This window comes from Rhinopithecus bieti, unplaced genomic scaffold (assembly GCF_001698545.2).
Source record: "Rhinopithecus bieti isolate Rb0 unplaced genomic scaffold, ASM169854v2 scaffold_72467, whole genome shotgun sequence".
In the NCBI taxonomy this organism is placed as follows: Eukaryota; Metazoa; Chordata; class Mammalia; order Primates; family Cercopithecidae; genus Rhinopithecus; species Rhinopithecus bieti.
Window position 1 is genome coordinate 177,834 of NW_016826821.1, and position 25,688 is coordinate 203,521.

The 25,688-nt window shown below is 39.3% G+C and overlaps 1 protein-coding gene across 1 annotated transcript in view; it reads left to right on the forward strand.

The window, feature by feature from the left end:
- Positions 1-25,688, forward strand: part of HERC1 (HECT and RLD domain containing E3 ubiquitin protein ligase family member 1) — a 239,046-nt gene that overhangs the window by 152,310 nt on the left and 61,048 nt on the right. The window contains 12 exon segments of the mRNA XM_017863682.1: positions 2,565-2,780; positions 4,019-4,139; positions 4,368-4,605; positions 4,760-4,953; positions 6,362-6,517; positions 8,277-8,383; positions 9,216-9,326; positions 12,384-12,560; positions 18,107-18,346; positions 18,723-18,806; positions 20,632-21,152; positions 23,904-24,679. Of these exon segments, the coding sequence (XP_017719171.1) occupies positions 2,565-2,780; positions 4,019-4,139; positions 4,368-4,605; positions 4,760-4,953; positions 6,362-6,517; positions 8,277-8,383; positions 9,216-9,326; positions 12,384-12,560; positions 18,107-18,346; positions 18,723-18,806; positions 20,632-21,152; positions 23,904-24,679 (2,941 nt within the window).

Consider the following 25,688-nt stretch of genomic DNA (forward strand, 5'->3'; position numbering starts at 1 on the left):
TTTTTTGAGACGGAGTCTGGCTGTGTCGCCCAGGCTGGAGTGCAGTGGCGCGATCTCGGCTCACTGCAAGCTCCGCCTCCCGGGTTCATGCCATTCTCCCGCCTCAGCCTCCGAGTAGCTGGGACTACAGGCGCCCGCCACCACGCCCGGCTAATTTTTTGTATTTTTAGTAGAGAAGGGGTTTCACCATGTTAGCCAAGATGGTCTCGATCTCCTGACCTCGTGATCCGCCCGCCTCGGTCTCCCAAAGTGCTGGGATTACAGGCTTGAGCCACCGCGCCCGGCCTAAACATAACTTTCTTAACTAGAACAGCACATTATTTTGTTTGAACTAGACAAAAGTGCATTTTAAAATTGTCATCTCTCAGAACAGTATACTCAGAAGTCTTCACATGTCTCCTAGAAACTAGGGTGAGACTGGTTGATGACAATAGGGGTCATCAGAGCTGTTTTTTTTTTTCTTTTTTTTGGAGATGGAGTTTAGCTCTTGTTGCCCAGGCTGTAGTGCAATGGCGAGATCTTGGCTCTCTGGAACCTCTGCCTCCCGGGTTCAAGCGATTCTCTTACCTCAGCCTCCCGAGTAGCAGAGATTATAGGTGTGCGCTACCATGCTTGGCTAATTTTTTTGTATTATTAGTAGAGATAGAGTTTCACCACGATGACCAGACTGGTCTCGATCTCCTGACCTCAGGTGATCCACTTGCCTTGGCCTCCCAAAGTACTGAGATTACAGGCCTCCTGAGCCACCGCTCCTGGCCCTGAGCCTTCAATTTTGACCCATTTGTCTCAGTTTAAATTAGACATCTGCTTCAGATTAGAACCTCACAGAAATAATTGCTGCAATCAAGACCCACTAATGAATGCTAAAATGAGTGAGCAAAACTTGAAAGAGACATAAGATGTTTGCATAGCCTTAAGGTATCTCCCCCCAAATATTTATTAATTATTGTGATTTTAACATGTCCACAATTCTTTCATAGTTCTCCCTGCAGGAAGTGGAGATTAATTCTTCGCTCCTTGAAGGTGGGCTGGACTTAGTGGCTTGCTTCTGACAAATAGACTATGGGAAGGAGATAAAATTGTAACTTTACATTGCAGAAACCTGGCAGGTATCGCCTTAACTAAATTATTAAGATTGGCTGGGCACAATGGCTTACGCCTGTAATCCCAGCACTTTGGGAGGCTGAGGTGGGTGGATCACCTGAGGTCAGGAGTTTGAGACCAGCCTGGTCAACATAGTGAAACCCTGTCTCTACTAAAAATACAAAAATTAGCTGGGCGTGGTGGCAGACACTTGTAATCCCAGCTACTTGGGAGGCTGAGGTGGGAGAATCACTTGAACCCAGGAGGCAGAGGTTGCCATGAGCCGAGATCATGCCACTGCACTCCAGCCTGGACAACAAGAGTGAAACTCCATCTCAAAAAAATAAAAAATAAAAAATCAAGATTAGCATCACCAGTATTGGTGATGGGTACATGTTGAAATCATGTACCCTTGATATAGTGTGATGAGAACACTTTATGTGGTATTCTTCCCCCAAATCCATAATTCCAGTGTAATCATGAGAAAAAAAATCAGACAACCCAAAATTTAGGGACATCTATAAAATACCTGAACAGCTCTTCCATAGTGTCAAGGTCGTGAAAAATAAGGAGAGACAGAATCTGTCACAGGGTAGGAGAGACTGAAAAGTCATGGCAACTAAATGCAATGCAGTATATAGGATTAGATCCTGGAACAGGAAATGAACATTATGGAAAAACTAAAATCGAAACAAAGTATTTTAACTAATACTATTTTACTTTAGGTTTAGTTAATAGTATTATACCAATGTTAATGTCTTAGTTTTCATAAATGTACAATGGTTATGTAAGATGTTAACATTTGGGGAAGCTAAAGGAAGAGTGTACAAGAACTCTCTGTACCATCTTTACAACTTCTCTGTATATTTAAAATTATTTCAAAATAATGTTTTAGAAGAAGAAGGATAAGCTGATCAGCTACAGTGATGGGGAGTGTCTTCCTAGGGAAAATAGGGGTAGAAGTTCAAGAAAACCACAGAGAAATACTTCAGAAGTATTTCTCATTCCTAGGCTGAAGAGTATTCATTCTATGTAAGCTTAATAAAGAAAGCAATAGCAATGCTACCTTATAGTTTTGAAACCTTCACGTACATCTCCTTATGAGCTTCACAGTAGCTGTGTGAATAGATTAGATAAGGTATTATTAGTCTTATTTTATATATGAGGAAACAAATTCAGTAAGTTAAGAGAATTTCTCAAGGCCACACAGTAAGATAAAAGAGTCTGTCCCTGAAACCGTGTCTCCTACATCCAAAGCTACTACTTTTCCTATTGTACTCTAACCTTTTTTATTCTGAAGTATGTTTATAGAATTTTAGAAATATCTTCATAAAAGTAATAATAAAATAAATGTGTGTCGTAGAATAGATTCATATGAAATGTCAGAATTTTCTAAGTGTTAAAAATACTGTCTTTGGCATCCAGAGTTTCTTTGTGTCTGAGTTCAGTGAAGAACTCTAAAATATGTTTTTTTCCTCAAGCTTCGTTTAGAGGCACTTCATCAGATCCTCGTTCTATTGTCTGGGATGGAAGAAAAAGGTAGCATCTCACTGGCAGGAAGCAGGTTGAGTTCAGGCTTCCAGTCATCCACACTACTCACGTCTGTGAGGCTGCAGTTCCTAGCAGGGTGTTTTGGTTTAGGCACTGTTGGACACACAGGATCCAAGGGAGAGAGTGGCCGATTGCATCACTATCAGGTAGGTGACACCTTGCAGTATATACAGATTTTAACTGTCATTTTACAAAGCCACTTTAATAATGTGAAGCTTTTTGGTATTTATAATTCAGTTTAAAAATACAAAGACTTTAAATTTTTTAAGATAGCTCATTGGTTTCATTTCCTAAATATTGCGGTTGAGATTAGGTGAGCCATGGTACTATTGTACTATTGTAGATTATTTGCTGGCTCAGTTTTATTATCCAGTTTGGATGGGAATAGATCCAAATTAGGATAGGGGTTGGAGTTTGGGAGGATGGGTTTCAAGAGCTTACGTTTTAGATTTGATCATTTACCTAGTTTGTGTGATTCCTTTGATAACTTAGGGAAAAAAAGTGTTATCTTTATGTCTTTCATATTTAGGCAGGAAAAACTGCTTTGTGAGGATATAGAAAGATTATACAGACTCGGCTGGGTGCAGTGGCTCACACCTGTAATCCTAGCACTTTGGGAGGCTGAGGTGGTTGGATCACCTGAGGTCAGGAGTTCAGGACCAGCCTGGCCAACATGGCGAAACCTCGTCTCTACTAAAATTGCAAAAAATTAGCTGGGCGTGGTGGCAGGTGCCTGTAATCTGAGCTACTCAGGAGGCTGAGGCAGGGAGAATTGCTTGAACCTGCGAGGTGGAGGTTGCAGTGAGCCGAGATCGCGTCACTACACTCCAGCCTGGGCAACAGAACGAGACTCCATCTCCAAAAAAAAAAAAAAAAAAAAAAAAGATTATGCAGACTCAAGAACTATCAAGCATTGAAAGTTAAATTTGGAGGCTGGGCATGGTGGCTCACACCTGTAATCCCAACCCTTTGGGAGGCCGAGGCTGTTGGATTGCTTGAGCTCAGGAGTTTAAGACCAGCCTGGACAATGTGGCTAAACCCTGTCTCTACAGAAAATACAAAAAATTAGCTTGAGTGTGGTGGTATGTGCCTGTAGTCCCAGCTACTTGGGAGGCTGAGATGGGAGGATTGCTTGAGCCTGGGAGGTGGAAGTTGCAGTGAGCCAGGATTGCACCACTGCACCCCAGCATGGGTGATACAGTGAGACCCTGCCTCAAAAAAGAAAAAAAAAATTATTATAAACTTTTAGATAGTGAAATATAGTAAATAATTAAATACCATCATAAGGCTCTAGCATAGACTAGAAATAAAATGTTATTACTTCTTTTTGCAAGCAGGTATTATTGTTGCTAATAGAAAAAGTAAATCTTTATGTGTAATTCAGGATGGGATCAGAGCAGCTAAAAGAAATATTCAGATTGAAATCCAGGTAGCTGTGCATAAAATTTATCAACAGTTGTCTGCTACCCTGGAAAGAGCCCTTCAAGCAAACAAGCATCACATTGGTAAGTAAACTGTCCATGCAAATACGCAGTATAGGTTACATTTTACCCTGAGGTTATGGTACTAGTTACGTTCTATGTTTTGTGTTTAACATTAGTAGATAAACTTATAGGTAAAGAATAAATAATTAAAAATAGTGTTTCATGTTATTATTAATATTTTAGAAAATGATTCATTTTAATATTTTGTTTACTGAAAGGAAGATTCTTAACTGTCTCTTTGTCTTTTAGAAGCCCAGCAACGTCTCCTTCTGGTTACAGTTTTTGCCCTAAGTGTTCATTATCAACCAGTAGATGTTTCTTTGGCAATTTCCACTGGTCTGCTAAACGTATTGTCACAGTTGTGTGGCACAGACACCATGCTAGGACAGCCCCTGCAGTTGTTGCCAAAGACGGGTGTTTCCCAGCTCAGCACAGCTTTGAAAGTGGCCAGTACAAGGTTGCTCCAGATTCTAGCCATCACTACTGGGTAAGTATGGTAGATGTCTTTGTAGAACTGTATGAGGCCTGGTCTTCCTCCATTTTAGAATCCCCCCTTTCCCTCTATTCTGCTTTATGTGTTTAAGCACTATGTTTGCCCTTCTGTGTTTTTGCCACTTATTTTTTTCTTTTATTTCACATAGGACCTATGCGGATAAACTGAGTCCCAAAGTAGTTCAATCCTTGTTGGATCTACTCTGTAGTCAGTTGAAGAATTTATTGTCCCAAACTGGTGTACTTCATATGGCCTCTTTTGGAGAAGGGGAGCAAGAAGAGGGTGAAGAAGAAGAAAAAAAAGTTGACTCCAGTGGAGAAACTGAGAAGAAAGATTTCAGAGGTAATGTAAGCCTCTTTTTCTGTCTTTACTTATAAGCATTTATTAAATCCCCATTGTGTGCATATGATTAGAATGTAGTTACTCTTCCTTATGAACTATGATGAGATTTTTATTTGTTTATTTACAAATGCCTTTTCTCTTCACATATATGTGGTTTAGATGAGCTTCTGACCAAACATCCTCTCCTTAGAGTCTGTTACCCCTGATGTTGTGACCATACTGCCCATTCTCTAGGTTCAGCCTTTCCTTGGCTGTCTGGGCTCTGAGACCTAGATTTTAGATGACTGATTTTCCCCAGGTTGTATTTTGCCTAGGGGGAAACTCAGATATTTTCTTATCGTTTGTTCCTGACAAGCCATCTCTAACCTTGATCCTGACAAGCCATCTCTAACCTAAGTCCTGACCTAAATTTTCCTCCAGGCCAGGCGCACTGGCTCATACCCGTAATCCCAACATTTTGGGAGGCCGAGGCGGGTGGATTGCTTGAGCCCAGGAGTTCAAGATCAGCCTGGGCAACATAGTGGAACCCCATCTCTACTTAAAAAGAAAAAAAAATTAGCCTGGCATGGTGACCCATGCCTGTAGTGCCAGCTGCTCAGGAGGCTAAAGCACGGGAATCGCTTGAACCCAGAAAGTGGAGGTTGCAGTGAGCCGATACCACACCACTGCACTTTAGCCTGGATGACAGAGCGGGACCCTGTCTCAAAAAAAAAAAAAAAAAAATTCCCCCAGCACCAAGGCTTTTGATATCTGTTTGTTTTCTGTTTTTTTTGTTTGTTTGTTTGTTTTTTTTTTTTTGAGACAGTCTCACCCTGTCACCCAGGCTGGAGTGCAGTGGCGTGATCTGGGCTCACTGCTGCCTCTGCCTCCCAGATTCAAGCGATTGTCCTGCCTCAGCCACCCGAGTGGCTGGGGCTGCAAGCATGTGCCACCACACCCAGCTAATTTTTGTATTTTTATTAGAGATGGGGTTTTGCTATATTGGCCAGGCTGGTCTTGAACTCCTGACCTCAAGTGATCCACCGGCCTCGACCTCCCAAAGTATTGGGATTACAGTTGTGAGCCATTGCGACTGGCCTGATACTTGGGAACTGGATTATAATTAGGAGGAGCTCGACTTCTTCCTAGGCTGTTCTGTTCTCTAGTCACCAATAATTCTTTATTTTACTTAGTCATCATAATCATAACATATTCATTTTCATTCTACAGAGATGTAAAAGATGTTTCAGGTTTAGGCTTTATTTTCTGACCTTTCTCCATTCTGTTCTTTAAGTTTTCAGAATTCAGTAGCTGACAATCTAAGATTTTGAATTAGATTTGTGCTTACTGTGGTTTCAATGTAAATTATATGATATAAGACTTTCTTGTTGGCTCTTGGTTGTAACTTAAACTTGTCTCTTCACTGTAGCTGCTCTTAGGAAACAACACGCAGCCGAACTCCATCTAGGGGATTTTTTAGTTTTTCTTCGCAGAGTTGTATCTTCAAAAGCGATTCAGTCAAAAATGGCTTCCCCAAAGTGGACAGAAGTGCTTCTAAATATAGCGTCTCAGAAATGTTCTTCAGGTATATGTCCTTTGCCTTTGTCTTAGAGTGTTTGTAGATATTACTTGTATTTTATTAAGATAATGCCAGACTTTAGCAACACTTTATGAATAACCTTGATTTGAAGACTTTTCTTTCTTATTTTCTGTGTACCTATTTGATCAAAAGAAAACTCTAATTCAGAAGTAAAAATTGGTAGAAAATAAATAATGTAGCTCTGGAGAAGATCATGGAATTTATCTAGAGAACTTCATCCTCTTTGTTCAGATTACAAAACTAAGAGTAAGCAGAGAACATCCTGTTTAATATGATATTTTAGCACAGATTCTGACCTTGCTTCTTGGATTATCAGGATGCAGATCTGAATTTGTACAGTCTCTCTTAACATGTTGTGGTTTCTTTTGCCTTGATTGTGACTTTTGATTGTTTGATATTTATCACAATTCTATACAATAAGCTTAATCCCTGGTCCTTACCCTAAAAGGTCTGTTTACATAGATTACATTCAGTCCTTTCTTGTTCTCTTTTGCTAAAATTGTGGTAAAATGTACATAACATAAAATTTACCATTTTAATCATTTAAATGTACAATTTAGTGACATTAAGCTAACTCACAATATTACACAACAACACTGCCATCCATTTCCAGAACTTTTCATAATCTCTAGTCTGTTTTAAGTATGCCAAAACATAACGTAAATCTTCTATGGCACATGGTATTTTGTATGTTTACATGCTCAATATACTTTTTTTCTTAATTAGTATAACTTACAACTGCTCCTTTTTTTTTCCTTTAATAAGGTAAGGCTTATATTAAGTTTTAAGAGGATAAAGAAAAAACATTCATTTATTTTCAACTGATCTTATTACAGTTATATGTATTTTTGATTACATATTTATGTATCAATATCCTATTTTCTACCTTGGATTACTTCATTTATTTATTTATTTTTTATTATTTTGAGACAGAGGCTCTCTGTGTCGCCCAGGCTGGTGTGCAGTGGTGTGATCTCAACTCACTGCAACCTCTCACTTCTGGGCTCAAGTGATCCTCCCGCCTCAGCCTCCCAAGTAGCTGGGATCACAGGCGTACACCACCACTCCCAGCTAATTTTTGTATTTTTAGTAAAGACAGGGTTTCGCCATGTTGGCCAGGCTGGTCTTGAACTCCTGGCCTTAAGTGATCTGCCCGCTTCAGCCTCCCAAAGTGCTGGGATTACAGGCATAGGTCACCATGCCCGGCCCTTGGCTTACTTTAGAAAAGTACAGTCTCTTTACTGCCCGTTAACCCTAACAATCCCTGTGAGACAGTCAGTGCATGGACGGGGATAGGCAATGAGAAGGAATAATAATCATGAGCTTTGGAGATTAACAGACCTGTTTAAAACTCTACCTCTATGAGCTTGGGTGGCTTTGGTCAAGTTACATAACTTTTCTGAGCCTCATTTTTCTCAGTAGTAAAATGGGGCTATAGTTCAGTTTGTGAAGATTAATAGAATATATGTGTGTGAAAAGGGTAGCATGGCATAGTATCTGGCACAGATACTTTTTTACAATGCTTTTTCCATTATGTATACAGAAAAACTGAGACATAGACATGAATATATTCGTACACATTCATGGGTACAGGATGGATCCAGAATTCTTGTGATGATAGTTTGAAATCAAGTTTGTTCCACCCATAAATGTTTAGCAGCCTCAGGAATTTTTTTCCCAGAAGTTCATTTTAACTTTGGATTTAAGTCACATTGATAATAAGAAAATGTCTTTTCCCCTCCAGGTATTCCTCTGGTTGGTAACTTAAGAACAAGGCTCCTTGCACTTCATGTCCTTGAAGCTGTGCTGCCAGCTTGTGAATCTGGTGTAGAAGACGATCAAATGGCCCAGGTTTTTATTTTTAAAGTTATTAGAAGATGTTTTCTGTATTTGCAAAATGATTCACCCAAATCTGTACTTAACAGTCTCTTCAGTTGTAAATGTGTCTTTTATTCAATAGCATAACATTTACTTTTAGGACTGCTTTCTTTATTATTTCACCCCCAAGGAAAGAGTAAAAAATAAGTTATGGGGTGTGAGAAGTAGAGGGATAGAGAATACTCTGCAAGGTCAGAAGGAAAGAAAAATCTGGAATTTCTTACTAGGTTTGGACCTCTATAGGAAGAAATATGTGAGAGTATTTGTCCTAACCAGAGGTCTAAATAGTAAGGCAAAATGGGACCCGCTTTCTAATGAGTTAATATTTCTTTTTTTTTGAGATGGAGTCTTGCTCTATCGCCCAGCCTGGAGTGGGTGCAGTGGCACGATCTCAGCTCACTGCAGCCTCCGCCTCCTGAGTTCAAGTGATTCTCCTGCCTCAGCCTCCAAGTAGCTGGGACTACAGGCACATGCTACCATGCCAGGCTAATTTTTGTATTTTTAGTAGAGACGGGATTTCACCATGTTGGCCTGGCTGGTCTCAAACTCCCAACCTCAGGCGATCTACCCGCCTCAGCCTCCCAAAGTGCTTGGGATTACAGGCGTGAGCCACTGTGCCTGGCTTCTAATGGGTTACTACTTCTGAAAAGTGGTATTTAACTTATAACCACTAAAAGTAGCTGTTGAACACTGGTATAATCAAACTTCACCTGTGACTTAATATTACGGTTAACATGATACAGCTTTTCTAAAAATACTTAAAGTACTTTTTACAAATTTTATCCTTTTTTCTTCAATAAAACAGATTGTTGAGCGCTTATTTTCCCTTCTATCCGATTGTATGTGGGAGACACCCATTGCTCAGGCCAAACATGCTATTCAGATAAAGGAAAAAGAACAAGAAATAAAACTACAGGTAATTGGTTTTTCCTAAAAGGTGTTTCTTAACAGCATAAGTGAATATTCTGTCACTTGTCTCTGAATGCCTGTTCCTCTAAGGCACCTTGTTCTATCATTTATTCCATCTCCTCTCTCAGCATTCTGTCTCCCTCTCCACTGATTCCCTCCCCTCAGCTTATAACCATGCTTAACTCATTTCTCCTCTCCTGAATCACATTTTTATCTGTGAAGCCTTCTCTGTCTTCTCCCTTGTCCTGCACTACTAAGCTTCTTAGAAGAGTAATCTGCATGTTTCAGTCACTTTGTTTCGGTCACTTTCTTCTTCTTATTTCTTCAACCCGACCATTTATCTTCTATCAAAATGCAAAATTAAAGGACAAAGATAAGTGTTTGTTGCTAAATATAGTGTATCCTGTTTTTTCCACTTCTTACTTTACTTCTGGAAACTCTAGCCTTCTGTTATTTTCAAAACGCTTTCTCCTGGATCTTCTTATATTCTCTGCCAATCCTGATTCCTTTTGAAAGCAACTCTTTTTTGGTGCCACTTTTACCTTACCTTCATCCCAAAATGTTGGTGTTCCACAGAGTTTGATCCTTAGCTTTTCCAGCAGTCTCATCCATACCCAAAGCAGGGGACCAATCAAAGCATGTTGATGCTTTGATTTATGGTTTTAAAAGATCACTCTGCAGTGTCTTCCAAACTTAAATGCTAGCCTGGATGTCTCCCCCTCAAACCCTTCCCTGCACCCCCCCTTTTTTTGTCCCATTTCTGATTGAAAGCACCACCATTCACCTAGTTTCCCAAACCCAAATTCCTGGGAATTTTAGATTATCCTGATGTCCCCATGCATGTAGTCACTAGCCTCCATTGATTTATAGCTTGTGAATCCATCTCTCCATTTAACTTAATTTCTATCTTGGTTTTCATGATTCCACACTTTTCCTGGTTCTCCTTCTGCTTTGATAGAATGAGCTGTTCTCATTTTCCTTTGTAAGTTCTTCTTCTATTCAATCTAAGTGTTGGATTAATCCCCATTCCTTCTCAAAGAAACCTTATTTAGACTCATATGGCCATTTCTTATTCAGACTCGTTAATCCCCATTTCTTCTCAAAGAAATGTTATTCAGACTCATTTAAAACTTGATTCCCAAGTTTTAAATTCAAGTTCTGGCATTTCTCCTGAATTCTAGACTTATATCCCCATCTTCTACTAGTCTTACCACTTAAATGTCTAATAGGCATCTCATACTCAGTATGTCAAAAATAGCGCCCTTAGTTTAATCACATTCTGTTTCTTCCCCCAGGCTTTCCCAGCCTGCTAGTGAGTTACTCAAGTGAAAAACCTAGGAGTCATCTTGATTCCTCACCCCCATTTCTCCGTCCATACAATCTCTAGATTCTGTTGGCTTGTCTTTAAGATGTAACTTGAATTTGCCTACCTCCTCATCTCTTCTGTCATCACTCTATTCCAAGCCATTATCATCTCTGGCCTGAACTATGCAGTAACCTCCTAACTGTTCTCTCTGCTTCCATTGTTATGCCCTAAAGTCCATTCTCTGCACAGGGTCCAGAATGAACTTTTAAAATTGTAAATCAGAGCATGGTGGTCCCCTGCTTAAAATACTCCAATTTTCTCATCATTCTTGGGATAAAATCTAGGGTTCCTTATCCTCTCCCCTTTGCTCACTATAGTCTAAGCAACTTGCCTTCTTCTTCTTGTATTTCTTGAATACAGTAATCCTGCTCATTCCTTAGGGCTTTAAACTGGCTATTACCTCTAGATATGTTTCTTAGACATTTCTTGTCATTCAGGTCTCAATTATCTCATCTTCAGAGAGTCCTTCCCTAATCAATCTAGAGAGTTGCCACACACTCTTTGTCATGTCACCTGCTTTAATTTCAACATATCACTTAATCTTTGTATTATCTTATTTATTTATTTTTTCTCTCTCTCTTCCAAAATAAGTTCTATGAGAGCAGAGACCTAATACCCTGCTGAATATGGAGGACCTGATAGGATACCTGGCAGAGAATAGATGCTTAATAAATGCACATTGAATGAATGAATTCAGGCCCTCACAATTTTTTTTTTTTTGAGACAGAGTTTTGCTCTGTCACCCAGGCTGGAGTGCAGTGGCACAATCTCGGCTCACTGCAACCTCTGCCTTCTGGGTTCAAGTGATTCTTCTGTCTCAGCCTCCTGAGTAGCTAGGATTACAGGTACCCACCACCATACCTGACTAATTTTTGTATATTTAGTAGAGACAGGGTTTCACCTTATTGGCCAGACTGATCTCAAACTCCTGACCTTGTGCTCTTCCCACTTTGGCCTCTCAAAGTGCTGGGATTACAGGCGTGAGCCACCACACCCGGCCTCCTTACTATTTCTTACCTGAACTTGTAGCTGATTAGTCAGTCTCTCTGCCTTCATCCTATATACCCTTGGTAAAATGATGTTTATAAAGCACAGATGTGATCAGAGATCTGCTGTATACATCATTCTGTGTGGGCTTCCCTAATGTCAGTAGAGTAAAATTCAAACAATAGGACACACAGGGTTTTCCATGATTTGATTTCTTCTCTCTCTGGACTTGTTTTCTGCCAGTTTCATCTTCCAGTCTTTACATACTGCTTGTCTTTAAATCACTGAACTCTGTTGCACCTCTCTGCCTTGGCACATGCTGTACACACTGCCTCTTAAAATGCCTCTCTCCTTTGACCAGCTGCTTACTGCCTTATCATTCAGGACTCAACTTAGAAGTCACCTCCTTTTGGACATTACCTTGTCCTTCTCAAGCATGGTTAGACACACTTTTATGTTTCTACTATACCTATTACGTAATTTTGGTTTTTCTCCCACTGTAATACTAGCATTATGTATTTGTCTTCTGTCCACTAATGACGGGAAGAGACCATGCTCTATTTATCATTGTGTTCCTGTAGGCCTGCACAGTAACTGATTCATAGTAGATACATAATAAATATTTGTGGAATAAAACCAAGGAGCCTCAGAATGTATCTTACCTGAGATGTGGGTTACTCCAAAATACTGACCCAGCTTCTTTTCTGGTAGAAGCAGGGCGAGTTGGAAGAAGAAGATGAGAATCTTCCTATCCAAGAAGTATCCTTTGACCCAGAGAAAGCTCAGTGTTGCCTAGTGGAGAACGGACAGATTTTAACTCATGGCAGTGGAGGGAAAGGATATGGATTGGCATCTACAGGAGTAACTTCTGGGTGCTATCAGTGGAAGGTATGTAGAAAATCTAAGTAGTTTTTAGCATTTTGTCTTTTAGTCCTTTTTTCCCCCCAGTTCTTATAATAAATGTGTAGAAAGACTGAAAAAAAAATCATGATATGTAAATGTTCTATTATTATGTAAGATAATATAAATGGAAACCAAGTGAAGGATATACAGGAACTCTGTGCTATTTTCGTAACCCTTATAATTCTAAAGTTATCTCAAAAAATTTTTTAATGGATGTTTAAAATCATGCTATAGCCCTCCCATAAGGAGTTACACAGAAAACATTTTCCTCTAGCAATGAAAATGAAGCAACGTGTGTGATGTTTTTGTCTAGGAAAGCCCATTAGAGATTCAGTGCCCACAGGTTTTATAGGGAACTATTCATATTGGTACCCTCTGCCTGACATGTACTAAAATTTTAGATTCCCAGAAGGAAAGCTAGTATTTAGCATAAACCATATTGTTCGTACAATCTAGATACAATAAGCCAGCCTATATCAGTTGGGTAAAATTTTTATCAGTATAGGGGACTGTTTACCAGTCAAGTTCTCCCATGCCAGCCAAGGGCCAACATTGCAAGCAGGCATTTCTAAGGATAGTAGTCTGTGTTGTGTTAACTCCTCCTTTTGCACAGTCTACTCCTTTATCTCTTGGGCATGGTGTATATACAGTAAAACTATCAATAGGACCCCATGCAGCGGGATAAGATAGACCAGTAATATTCACTTCACTTGTGCATTTTGGGGGTCCTAGACTTAGCCAGTTACAACAGATCTCATTAACCAACAGGTCTATCTGAAAAAGCCATGTGGCTTCATTCTTAAGCTTTTGTCTTACTTTTAAAATGTAGATTAGGCATCATTTTAGCACAAGACAACTCTGGCCAGTCCGGGACTGAGGTATTATCATGATAAGGTGCACACACAAGAAATATAATCCCTTAGGGCATATGTGTTGCCCTTGGAAACAAAGAGTTTATAATTATTAGGGCATCTCTAATCAGAACATATAATAGGCAGCACAGGTTAACATGACACCAATGTCACCTGCCCCCATGGGGCCTTCCACTCTGTGCTCCCAGTTCAGTGTGAATAATTAAATTGAGTCTTGGTTTCAGAGGGACCGTCTGAAAGCAGTCGGTTTTAAAGGATTTTGTTTTCTGTGACATCATTCCTATCTCAAGAGTGTGGATGACATCTCGAGGTGTTCTGTGGAAATTGCAGGAACTGGAGCCACCCACTGTTGTCTTTTGACAGACTTGACAAATTTGATGAGAGGCTCAGCAGTCAGTTTGAATTTAAAGTGCTCACAGCAGCTTTCAAGACAAAATAGTTTTGTTTTCTTTTGTTTGTTTTTGTTGAGATGGAGTCTCGTTCTGTCGTCCAGGCTGGAGTGCAGTGATGGTCTGATCTTGGCTCACTGCAACCTCCGCCTCCCGGGTTCAAGCGATTCTCCTGCCTCAGCGTCCCAAGTAGCTGGGACTGCAGGCACCTGCCACCACGCCTGGCTAATTTTTTGTATTTTTAGTACAGACAAGGTTTTGCCATGTTGGCCAGGCTGATCTCAAACTCCTGACCTTGGCTTCCGAAAGTGCTGAGATTACAGGTGTGAGCCACCACACCTGGCCCAATAGATTTTCCCCCCCCTAGAAGATAGAGAACTTTTAGGAACAGTTCTGAAAAACAGATCATTAATGCCCTCCCCACTCCATATTTTCCCAAGTCTTGAGTTTTTGTTTTTTCTCTGTATGAAATTGAGTGTCCCATTTAGTAATTCCAACTTTAAATTTTTTAATTTTAAAATCATTTTTTATTTTATTTAGACCTTTTGTCCAGAAGGATTGGATGCAAGAAGAGTTTTCGTACAAAGACATTTGCATATACAACTTAACCAGAAAGGTTAGGAATTGGCCAGGACAAAATTTCAGTTACAGTTTATTTTTTTCAAAATAGGTTTATAAAATCTTCTGCGTCTTTCATCCTAATCATTTATCCAGTGAGCAGTCTGGAAAAGATGAGTTTCTTTCTGGAAACAGTTTTATTTAATAAACTGCCTTATTGGTATGTGTTATCAGGAGAAAGGTGAGGGATGCAGAGTCAAATGATTAGTCCCTTGTTGCAAACTGCAACTATTCTAGAAAGCTTAACATGTTGGGATGTCACCTGGGGGTGTTGAAAGTACAGTCTCTTAAAGAGTGGATGGAAGTATATTGCTCCCAGAAATCAAGCTCTTTTCATGGGTACCTGCAAGAGACCTGGACAGTCCAGCCAGCATCCAAGATGTTTTTCAGACTTTGTGGGCCCACAGAGGGGGAGTGTTCCAAATCCACAACAGTCCCAGATTTTGAGTTTTGTTCATTCAGCTCGTGCCTGCTTTTAGCTGAGCACAACTCACTTTGGGTTGAAATAACCTAGAGCACACAGTGTCAGGTTTTAGCTTAGAGTCAGGTCCAGGCAATTAGAATGTGTGAGTTCAGGATTCCAAGCTGTGAGCTTTTTGGGGCAGCAGTTAAATCTAGACGGAGCCAGTTATGGGGGCATGTGCCTGTAGTACCGGTACTTGGAAGGCAGAGGCTAGAGGATTGCTTGAGCCCAGGAGTTTGAAGCCACCGTGAGCTCTTGTTTACACCACTGCATGCCAGCCTGGGTAACAGAAGGAGACCCCATCTCTTAAAAACAAAAACAAACCCTGGATGGTGTAGGACCTGACAATAGTGTTTTAAGTCCAGCCTTGAAAACAAGGCTTTTCTAAGCTCTATTTGCTTGCCAATCTTGGAGTCCAAATTGACTCACTCAAAAATATGTACTTAGGCTAGAAAGTCATCAGCCTGTAAGTGTTAGACGTATGATTTTATAAGAACTCATTAGCCACTGAATGTTTTTTAAAACTAAAAGCACATCTCTATATCTCCATCTACAGCTTGCCTCTCTTTTATTTTATCTCCTTTTTCCCAGAGGCTCCAATAGGAAAAAATCATAGCAAAAACCCACCAGTTATAGACACTTGTTTTGTTTCTAAAATAGAGTTTAAATTCCAATCTACCCACCAGTGACAAAAAAGCAAGTAAGTTGTGTTCCACTAATATGTTTTTCTTTTGAAGCTTTCTCTGATCAGGATGATACTTTAGCATTTATGAAGTTACAAGTTTGTAACATTTTGCATCTTAATTTTTTTTTTTTTTTTTTTTTTTTTTTTTTTTGGAGACAGAGTCTAGCTCTGTCACCCAGGCTGGAGTGTAGTGGCACAAGCTCGGCTCCCTGCAACCTCCACCTCCCAGTTTCAAGGGATTCTCCTGCCTCAGCCTCCCGAATAGGTGAGACTGGAGGCCCGTATCACCATGCCTCGCTAATTTTTGTGTTTTTAGTAGAGATGAGGTTTTACCATGTTGGCCAGGCTGGACTCGAACTCCTGACCTCAAGTGATCCGCCTGCCTCGGCCTCCCAAAGTGCTGAGATAACAGGCGTGAGCCACTGCGCCCAGCCTTTGCATCTTTTTTTTAAAATCATACTTCCAGATGTAGTCGCCACAAAACAAAGCTGTTTTTAAAAGTTTTCTTCCTCTCTTCTCACATCTTAAGTTTACTCAAACCTCTAGCAATCAATTTAGCATTTACAAGGTCCATTGTGGCAGGGGGAGAACCTGCTGTAGCAATAGCAGCAGCCCAGCTTCAGAAAATAGCTGGAGTAGTTCCTTGCTATTCTTGTTTGTTTGTTTGTTTTTGTATATTTTGTAGAGATGGGGTTCTTGCTCTCTTGCCCAAGGTAGTCTCAAACTCCTGGCCTCAAGTAGTCCTCCCTCCTTAGCCTCCCAAAGTGCTAAGATTGCAGGTGTGAGCCACTACACCCACACTCAAAGCTATCAGGGATTTTTGAACCCTTTCCCCTCCCACTGGAGGAGAGAGCAACTACAAGCTAATTTTTCTACTCTGGTTCATCTAAAGCCCACTTGTGGGAATATTTGGGCCCTTTCTCTTCAGGAAAGAAGTTGTTCCTAGAAGAAAGAACAGCATAGTTTTTACCTAAGCTGCTCTTTTTTCCTAACTTTAGCTAGCAAGGCCAAGAGCATCCAGGGTAGCAAACCAACTCTCTTGTGGTTGGATTTATCTTAAAAATTGATAGGTAACTTTTCCCCTTCACAACAGATAGCAGCTCACCTTCTGTTTCACACTATGTGTAACTCCACAGCCACCTAGGTACCAGAGTTTTATCTTTTCCTTTCGTCTCTTTCTTTTTCCCCAGCAATATTTAACTATATTCTAATGCATCAGGGTTGTTGTAGTGAATCTCATTGCTGCCACTGCTAAGTCTTGAGTCCCCAAGACCACCCTCACATTCAGAGATTCACTAGAAGGACTCGTCAGACTCCACATGTTGATACACTCATGACGGAGACTTACTATAATGCTGCAGTGAGGATATACCCAGATAATAAGGGAAGGACACAGGTGAGGTATAGAAGAATCCATGTACAGATTTCCTTCTGTTCTCTCCCTCCCATGAGCACAAGTGCACAAGCTTTCCCCAGCAAGAAAAATAACATGTGTGTGATGTTTCTAGAGAACCCCATTAGAGATTGAGAACCCAAGGTTTTTAATGGGGGCTGGTCACGTAGACACCTTCAACCTGACATGTACCAAAATTTCATACTCCCAAAAGGAAAGCAAGTATTCAGCATAGACCACATTGTTTGTTTAAATGTTCTAGGTCAGTGAGTCATGTTTGTCACTTAAGGGAAGTTTTTTGATTTTGTTTTTTCTTTAAATCAGTGTAAGAAACTTTACTAGTCAAATTCCCAGATACTAGCCAAAGACCAGTGTTGCAAGCATGCCTTTTTGAAAATAGTAGTAGTCACACTAGGTTTAGTGGCTGATGCCTGTAAACCCAACACTTTGGGAGGCTGAGGTGGGAGGATTGCTTGAGGCCAGGAGTTCAAGACCAGACTGTGTAACAAGACCTCATCTTTACAAAAAATAACTAGCCAGGCATGATGGTGTACACCTGTAGTCCTAGTTACTCAGGAGACTGAGGCAGGAGAATTGCTTGAGTCCAGGAATTTGAAGCTTCAGTGAGCCATGATCATGCTACTATGCTCCAGCCTGGGAAACAGAGTGAGATCCCATCTCTTTAGAAAATTACAAACAAAACAAAACACCTAGTCTCAGGCTTGCCATATTAACTCTTTTTCTAAACCAAAGTATATGCAAGAGAGTAGTTAAAATCTATATGTAAAGAGTTAAAATTTTTCATTAATTTCTGGACTAAACATACTTCCTCAGCTTCATTATTAAGTTGTAGGTTAGAATTGCTTATTTTAAATACTATAGATATTCAAAGGTTATTCTAAATATTCTGCAAGATAAAGAATAAGTTTGTTTTAAAATCTTTCTAAATTGATGCGATTATTTTCATATTATTTTCACTTATGCTGAAAAGAACATGTTTCCATAAATGCATTAGTATTATTTATAAACATATTCTCAGTATTGGTTAATGCAGTTAATAGTATATAAATATATTTTTTGAGTATTAATGAATATCCCACTTTTATTTTAGTTTTATATTGTGAAGGAAAACAGAGGGAATGAAGGCACATGTGTTGGAGTTTCTCGCTGGCCAGTACATGACTTTAACCACCGCACTACCTCGGATATGTGGCTGTATAGGGCCTACAGTGGTAACCTCTATCACAATGGAGAACAGACTCTCACATTGTCCAGCTTTACTCAAGGAGATTTCATTACTTGTGTGTTAGACATGGAAGCCAGGACCATTTCTTTTGGGAAAAATGGAGAGGTACTGACACCCATTCACAAGCATTACATTTTTCTTGTTTCTATTTATAGTCAACTTGGTTATTTAAGTGCCATTTATTCAGTTTATAGATTATCTACTCGTCTCTCCTTTCTCTCTAATACTTTCTGGTTCTTAAAACATTTATTAACAATAAACAGGAAGATAGTTAAATGCCAATAAGATTTTTGAAACAGATGAACACATTATGATAACTTATTATATGTAGAATTTTCTTGGTTAGCAAGGTTAATTGAGAATTTGATCTGGTAACTTTTGTCCTGTCTCGTAAAAGCTTTCAGTTCTAATGTGGTTAGATATTGTCAATTTAAAAAATTTCTGTTTCCTTTTTCTTTTCCTCACCACTGCCACACTGTAGGAACCCAAATTAGCTTTTGAAGATGTGGATGCAGCAGAGTTGTACCCATGTGTGATGTTCTATAGTAGCAATCCAGGGGAAAAGGTAATGAAGTCTCAAACCTTTATTTAAGAATATTTGTTACTTTATTGTTTAGCATCAGATGGAGTTTATAAATATAATAAGCTGTTTCTTCTGCCATTAAAAGTACCTGACTTAGGTAATCCATTCTTCTAGAAGAAGGTTACTTTCAGAAATGGACTTTATGATGTATTAATATTAAGACACTATTTCATGTTCTGGCAATTTGAATACAGTGAGTCAACTTTCAAACATATGTACAGTCACAAGAACTATAGGAACTAGTTTAGGGATAATCTAATTCATTGGCAATTATGGATATGAGAGAGAAATCTAGACATAATCTTAAATGTAATAAGATGCTATCAGCTGAATAATAGAAGTTCTAGTCATAATGAGGAACTACCTTTCATGCAGCTGGGGGAATTTTCAGGTGTTGTAGATGGTGTGAATTTGAACTTCATGACAACAGTATTAATAGGATACCCTCCATTGTAAACTTTCTTTTTCACCTCATCTAAAACCCAGGCAGAGAAAAACTTTGTGATCTCCCTGTGCTGGTGGGTGGATTTTTTTCCCCCCTACTCCATCCTTTCACTTGCGAATGCATAGTACAGCTTAAGTCAAGTCTCGAGAATTTCTAACCATTATGTAGTAGAAGGCTTTCAAGTTATATCATGTGTAATATTTCCATAATGAAATTGCTGGACCTGGTAAATTCTAACAAAGAAAATTACCTTTTCTGTGTTTTAAAATACATATTTTAATGTCAAGGAATTATAATTTAAGACTAGCTGGGAACTGTTTCTTGGACAGCCAGGCAACCAAAACTGAACTGGAGATGAAGTAAAGATGCAGCCCAGTGCCTGATATCATCCCTTGCCCTATGTAGGTTTGCAGCCCAAAGTAGTTTCTGTCATGTTCTGGTTCAAATTTTCATGTTATTTTTACTTATGCTGAAAAGAACATGTTTCTTTAAATGCATTAGTATTATTTATAAACATATTCTCAGTATTGGTTAATGCAGTTAACCAATGATGGCCTGGTGCTTTCTGCCATCTGTGAACCTTGAAGAGATTCATTCAGCCTTAGACTATGTATCAATCAATTTATTCTGTCTAGAAGGCATTTTTGATAAATTTTAGCACCTTTGAGAAACACAATACTAATAGTCGTTAACTTTTTTTTTGACATTTACAGTGTGACTGGCACTGTACTAATAAGCACTTTATGTGCATAATCTCATTTAATCTTTAACTGTAGGAGACAGATGCTATTATTAGTGTCAGTTTTTAAATGAAAAGCTAAGACTTAGAATGATTAAATAATTTCCTAAGATTATACAAAGTTATTACTTGAAGCCAAGTTTTGCTGCTCTTTTAACTTTTGTGTCTTATTTGCAATGTGTATCCAGATTGTGACTATTCCAAATGTTCAGATGTATGATTTTACTTTTGCACCCCTTGAACAATGTAAAATGTCCAGGATTCATTATTCTAGAGTCTTGAGGATGAGAAAGAGTATATCCTTAAGGCTTATTTTAGACTAAATTGAGTCAGTCACATAAGGCTTGGTCTCTATATTCATCTTTCAAATTGTCCTAGCATCTCTGGAATTCGTGAGTTACAGGAAATTTAAACAGGGCAGCTTATTCCAGTGGACCATACTACTACTAACTTCAGTGTGTCTGTAACATTTCCTTACTCTTTGGGGGTGAGTTGGTATATAATTCACAACTATGAAGAGACCCAAATACTAGTTCAACATGGGATTCTACATGTTAGAATTTATAGTGTCTAAGAAAAACTATTAATAGCATATGTTTTTCACCCTCTTTACTTTTATATAGGTGAAAATTTGTGATATGCAGATGCGTGGCACACCCCGAGACTTACTTCCAGGAGACCCTATTTGTAGTCCAGTAGCAGCAGTGCTGGCTGAGGCCACTATTCAACTCATCCGTATCCTTCACCGAACAGACCGTTGGACTTACTGCATTAACAAAAAAATGATGGAAAGGCTGCACAAAATTAAGATATGTATTAAAGAGTCAGGTCAGAAGCTAAAGAAAAGCCGCTCGGTTCAGAGCCGAGAGGAAAATGAAATGAGAGAGGAGAAGGAGAGCAAAGAGGAAGAGAAAGGTAAACATACTAGGCATGGCCTCGCTGACCTCTCAGAGCTGCAGCTGAGGACTCTTTGCATAGAGGTGTGGCCTGTGCTGGCTGTGATAGGAGGAGTTGATGCTGGTCTTAGAGTTGGAGGTCGGTGTGTTCACAAGCAAACTGGGCGCCATGCCACGCTGCTGGGAGTGGTCAAAGAGGGCAGCACGTCTGCCAAGGTCCAATGGGATGAAGCAGAAATTACTATCAGGTATGATCTGTTGAGTTATACTTTTAGCAAACGAGTATATAATGGTGAAATAGACCATTGCCTGTCGACAGTGAGTAATTACGTATTTTAGGTGAGCTGCCAGTTAACTTTTAAAAATATTTCTCGTGCAACTAGGTGTTCGTACTGTAATTTCTTAAAGGATAATTTCCTAAACTCATGTTCTTTGAAATACTAGTGGGTTTTAAAAATACATAGTCATTTTGTTTTGGGGAAAAAATGGTAAGCTCGTTAGTTTATATGTTTAAGTGGGATTCTTCTTCCAATTTTCATTTGGCTTTTGCATTTTGATCATTTCTGTTACACACTGGCATAGTAAAAGCCAGCCAGCTAATCTGTTCATTGCATTTTATGGTTGCAAGGCTCTGAATATTGGATATGAATGTTTGATGGACTGAAATTAGGCTTTGCATTATCAGTATTTTAAGTATTCTTCCTTTTATAAAACCACTTATTTCTGTCCTCTTAATGTAAACATTTTGAATATGTGAAAATTACATTTACTTGACTCAAACAGGGTATTTAAAAGCATTTAGATGTGTTTGCATTCAGAGAGGATTTGTGCAAAGTACAGATTTCCTATGTTTACAAGGAAATGCAGGGTGAGCATCCCAAATCCAAAAATTCAAAATCCAAAATGCTCCAGTGGGTATTTCCATTGAGCATCATGTTGGTGCTCAGAAAGTTTCGGGTTTTCACTCGAAGGAGATGCTCATTGAAGCATTTCAGATTTTGGATTTTTGGATTTGGGATGCTCAGCTGGTAAGTACAATGTAAATATTCCAAAATTTGGGGAAAAATATTCTGAAATCCGGAACACTTCTGATCCCATGCATTTTGGATAACGGATACTCATCTTGTCAAGTATCTTCTTTGATAAGGAGACTCATTTATCTAATGATTCTACATAATTATATCATTTGAAAATATGGATTTATTGGTGATATTATATAATTGTTCATTATACTGCCCAGTGTGATTCCTGTAAAGTTACATGTTGATATGACATAGAACAATATCTTTTTAAATTTTAGTTTATTTTATTATTTATTTTTTTGAGATGGAGTCTCGCTCTGTTGCCCAGGCTGGAGGGCAATGGCACGATCTTGGCTCAGTGCTACTTCCGCCTCCCGGGTTCAAGCAATTCTCCCACCTCAGTCTTCTGAGTAGCTGGGATTACAGGCACCCGCCATCACGCCCAGCTAATTTTTGTATTTTTGTAGAGATGGAGTTTCACCATGTTGCCCAGGTTGGTCTTGAACTCCTGACCTCAAGTGATCCATCTGCCCCGGCCTACCAAAGTGCTGAGATTATAGGCATGAACCACTGAGCCTGGCCAGAACAATATCTAAAATAGTGGTTCTTTGTGGTTTGGGAGTGGTACTGTTTCAGAATTTAGTGAACGCTATGGATCATCTTAGCCAAAAAATACATGTACATAAACTTTACACACAATTTCAGGGGTTAATGGACTCTACCTTCCTCTCCATTCTACCAAGCTAAGAAACCAATGACAACTTTACAGAGTGGCATGGAAGTGTCTACCTTTCCTCTCATTCTTTGCCTTGTTTCAGAGAGGATTTATGATGCCTTGTTAAGATGCATACAGTAGGCGGGGCTGGGTGGCTCACACCTGTAATCCCAGCACTGTGGGAGGCAGAGGCAGGTGGATCACCTGAGGTCAGGAGTTTGAGATCAGCCTGGCCAATGTGGCGAAACCTTCTTTCTGCTAAAAATACAGAAAATTAGCCAGGCCTGGTGGTGCGCACTTGTAATCCCAGCTACTCAGGAAGCTGAGGCAGGAGAATCTCTTGAACTCAGTAGACAGAGGTTGCAGTGAGCTGAGATCATGCCACTGCACTCCAGCCTGGGTGACAGAACGAGACTCCGTCTCCAAAAAAAAAAAAAAAAAAAAAAAAAAGAGAAAAAAAAAAAAAATACAGATGCATACAATATAGCAAAATAAGTAAATTAATAAAACAAGAAAAATGAGCCTAGAGGAAAATATGATTAGGAAGGTAGTATAGAACCAAGATTTTAGGTTAGAACAATAAAACTTTATACTAGCAAAAGCTTTTTATTACATTTTGTATAATTATATCATTCTTAAACTTCAGAAAATTCTTGCCAATATCAGGAAATATGTAATTATATTTTGGCTTAAACTATAGAGGCATTAATTGAGACTACAAAGTAAACTTTTTTATGAAATGAAGTCCTCTCTGAAATAAGTTACAAATAACCATTTATAAACTAGATTTATTATACAAAATTTCTGACTAGCTTACATCAAATTCTATCTGACAAACCTCCTGTTTTTGTAAGTAAAGGTGTACAGCCACACCCATCTGTTTAGTTATATCAGTGGCTGCTTTTGCACTGTGATGGCAGGGTTGAGTGGTTGTAGCTGAGACCGTGTGCCCTGCAGAGTCTAAAATATTTCCTCTCTGGCCCCTTATGGAAAGTTTGCTAACTCTTGACATACGTTATATATTAGTGAATATTCTTATTTGAAAGCACATGCACATTTCATTGCTTCTGCACTTAGCATCACATCTCCCCATTTTCTCATAGTAGACTCATTTTTCTCTGTGTTTGTAATGATTAGTTTGTGTAAATTATTCTCTGTATTGTGTACATGATGCACCTTATTTTGTCTGCATTATTTTCCGTACCTTCCTCCTGTCTTTCCCTCACTTGCTTCTTCCTGTGTCATTCTGATCTTTATTAAAGCTTCCCAACTTTTTGGTCGCCTAGTGATACTCCATTGTATAATCTGGAACCCTGTGAACCATTGCCGTTTGATGTGGCGCGATTCCGAGGCCTGACGGCTTCTGTGCTGCTGGACCTAACGTATCTGACTGGCATTCACGAAGACATGGGGAAACAGAGCACCAAGCGACATGAGAAGAAACACCGACATGAATCCGAGGAGAAAGGGGATGTTGAGCAGAAACCTGAGAGTGAATCCGCTTTAGATATGAGAACAGGCCTAACATCTGATGATGTCAAAAGTCAGGGTACCACAAGCTCCAAATCAGAAAATGAAATTGCTTCATTTTCTTTAGATTCAACACTGCCAAGTGTGGAATCCCAACATCAAATAACAGAAGGGAAAAGAAAAAATCATGAACATGTGTCCAAAAACCATGACGTAGCCCAGTCAGAAATCAGAGCAGTCCAGCTGTCCTATCTTTACCTCGGTGCTATGAAATCACTTAGTGCCCTTCTTGGCTGTAGTAAATATGCTGAGCTGTTGCTGATACCAAAAGTTCTGGCTGAAAACGGCCACAACTCAGACTGTGCAAGTTCTCCAGTTGTTCATGAAGACGTGGAGATGCGAGCAGCCCTGCAGTTCTTGATGCGACACATGGTGAAGCGAGCAGTCATGCGGTCACCCATAAAGAGAGCATTGGGATTAGCTGATCTTGAACGAGCTCAAGCCATGATCTATAAATTAGTGGTTCATGGGCTTTTGGAAGACCAGTTCGGGGGCAAAATTAAGCAAGGTATGTTATCTGATTTTTTTTTTTTTTTTTTTTTTTGCTATTGTGCTGTTGAGATTATGTTCATAATTGTTAGAAGTGATACATTCTGTAAGTGATTTGTAAAAAAAAATTTTGGTCAAAGCAATTTTCACATCACTTTTTCTTTAAGGAAAACAGTTCTTTTTTGTTATTTTTGTATTAGTAATCTTCTGTCTATAATTTTGCTATTTTACACCTGCACCACTGTTAGGACACAGCAATTATTACTACATTTTGTAAAACAAAACTTAATTCATACCAAAAAATGTATTTATTGATCGCGTGACTCAAAATACATAGTACTCTGGCAAGCGCAGTGGCTCACGCCTATAATCCCAGCACTTTGGGAGGCCGAGGCAGACAGATCACTTGAGGCCAGGAGTGCCTGGCCAACATGGCGAAACCCTGTCTCTACTAAAAATACAAAAATTAACTGGGCATAGTGGCGCATGCCTTTAATCCCAGCTACTCAGGAAGCTGAGATAGTAGAATCTCTTGAACCCGGGAGGCAGAGTTACAATGAGCCAAGATTGTGCCATTGCATTCAAGCCTGGGTGGCTGAGCGAGACCCTGTCTCAAAAAAACAAACAAAAGCGAAATAAAATACATGGTATTCTGGTATCTTCTCAGAGACATTTTAAAGGAAATTAATTAAAGTCTCTACTTTCATAGACTGCATATTGCATGTTAAAAAAAAAAGAGCTCCTGTTTTATCTTGTGTCCTCACATTTGGGGAGAATGTGAATTGAGAAATAAAAATGAGATTCATTCAGTAAATGTTTATTGAGTGCCTACTATGTGTTGGGTACTTTCTTAGGTTCTGGAGAGGCAGCAGTTAAAACAAAGTCCCTTGCCTTCATGGAGTTTATATTGTTTTCCTTCTCCCCTTCTTCTTTCCCTTTTGCTTATTCCTTTTCTTCTTGACTTAGCTTAGACAGTAAGGAGAGAGAGAGAGAGAGGAGAGAGAGAGAGAGAGAGAGAGAGAGAGACA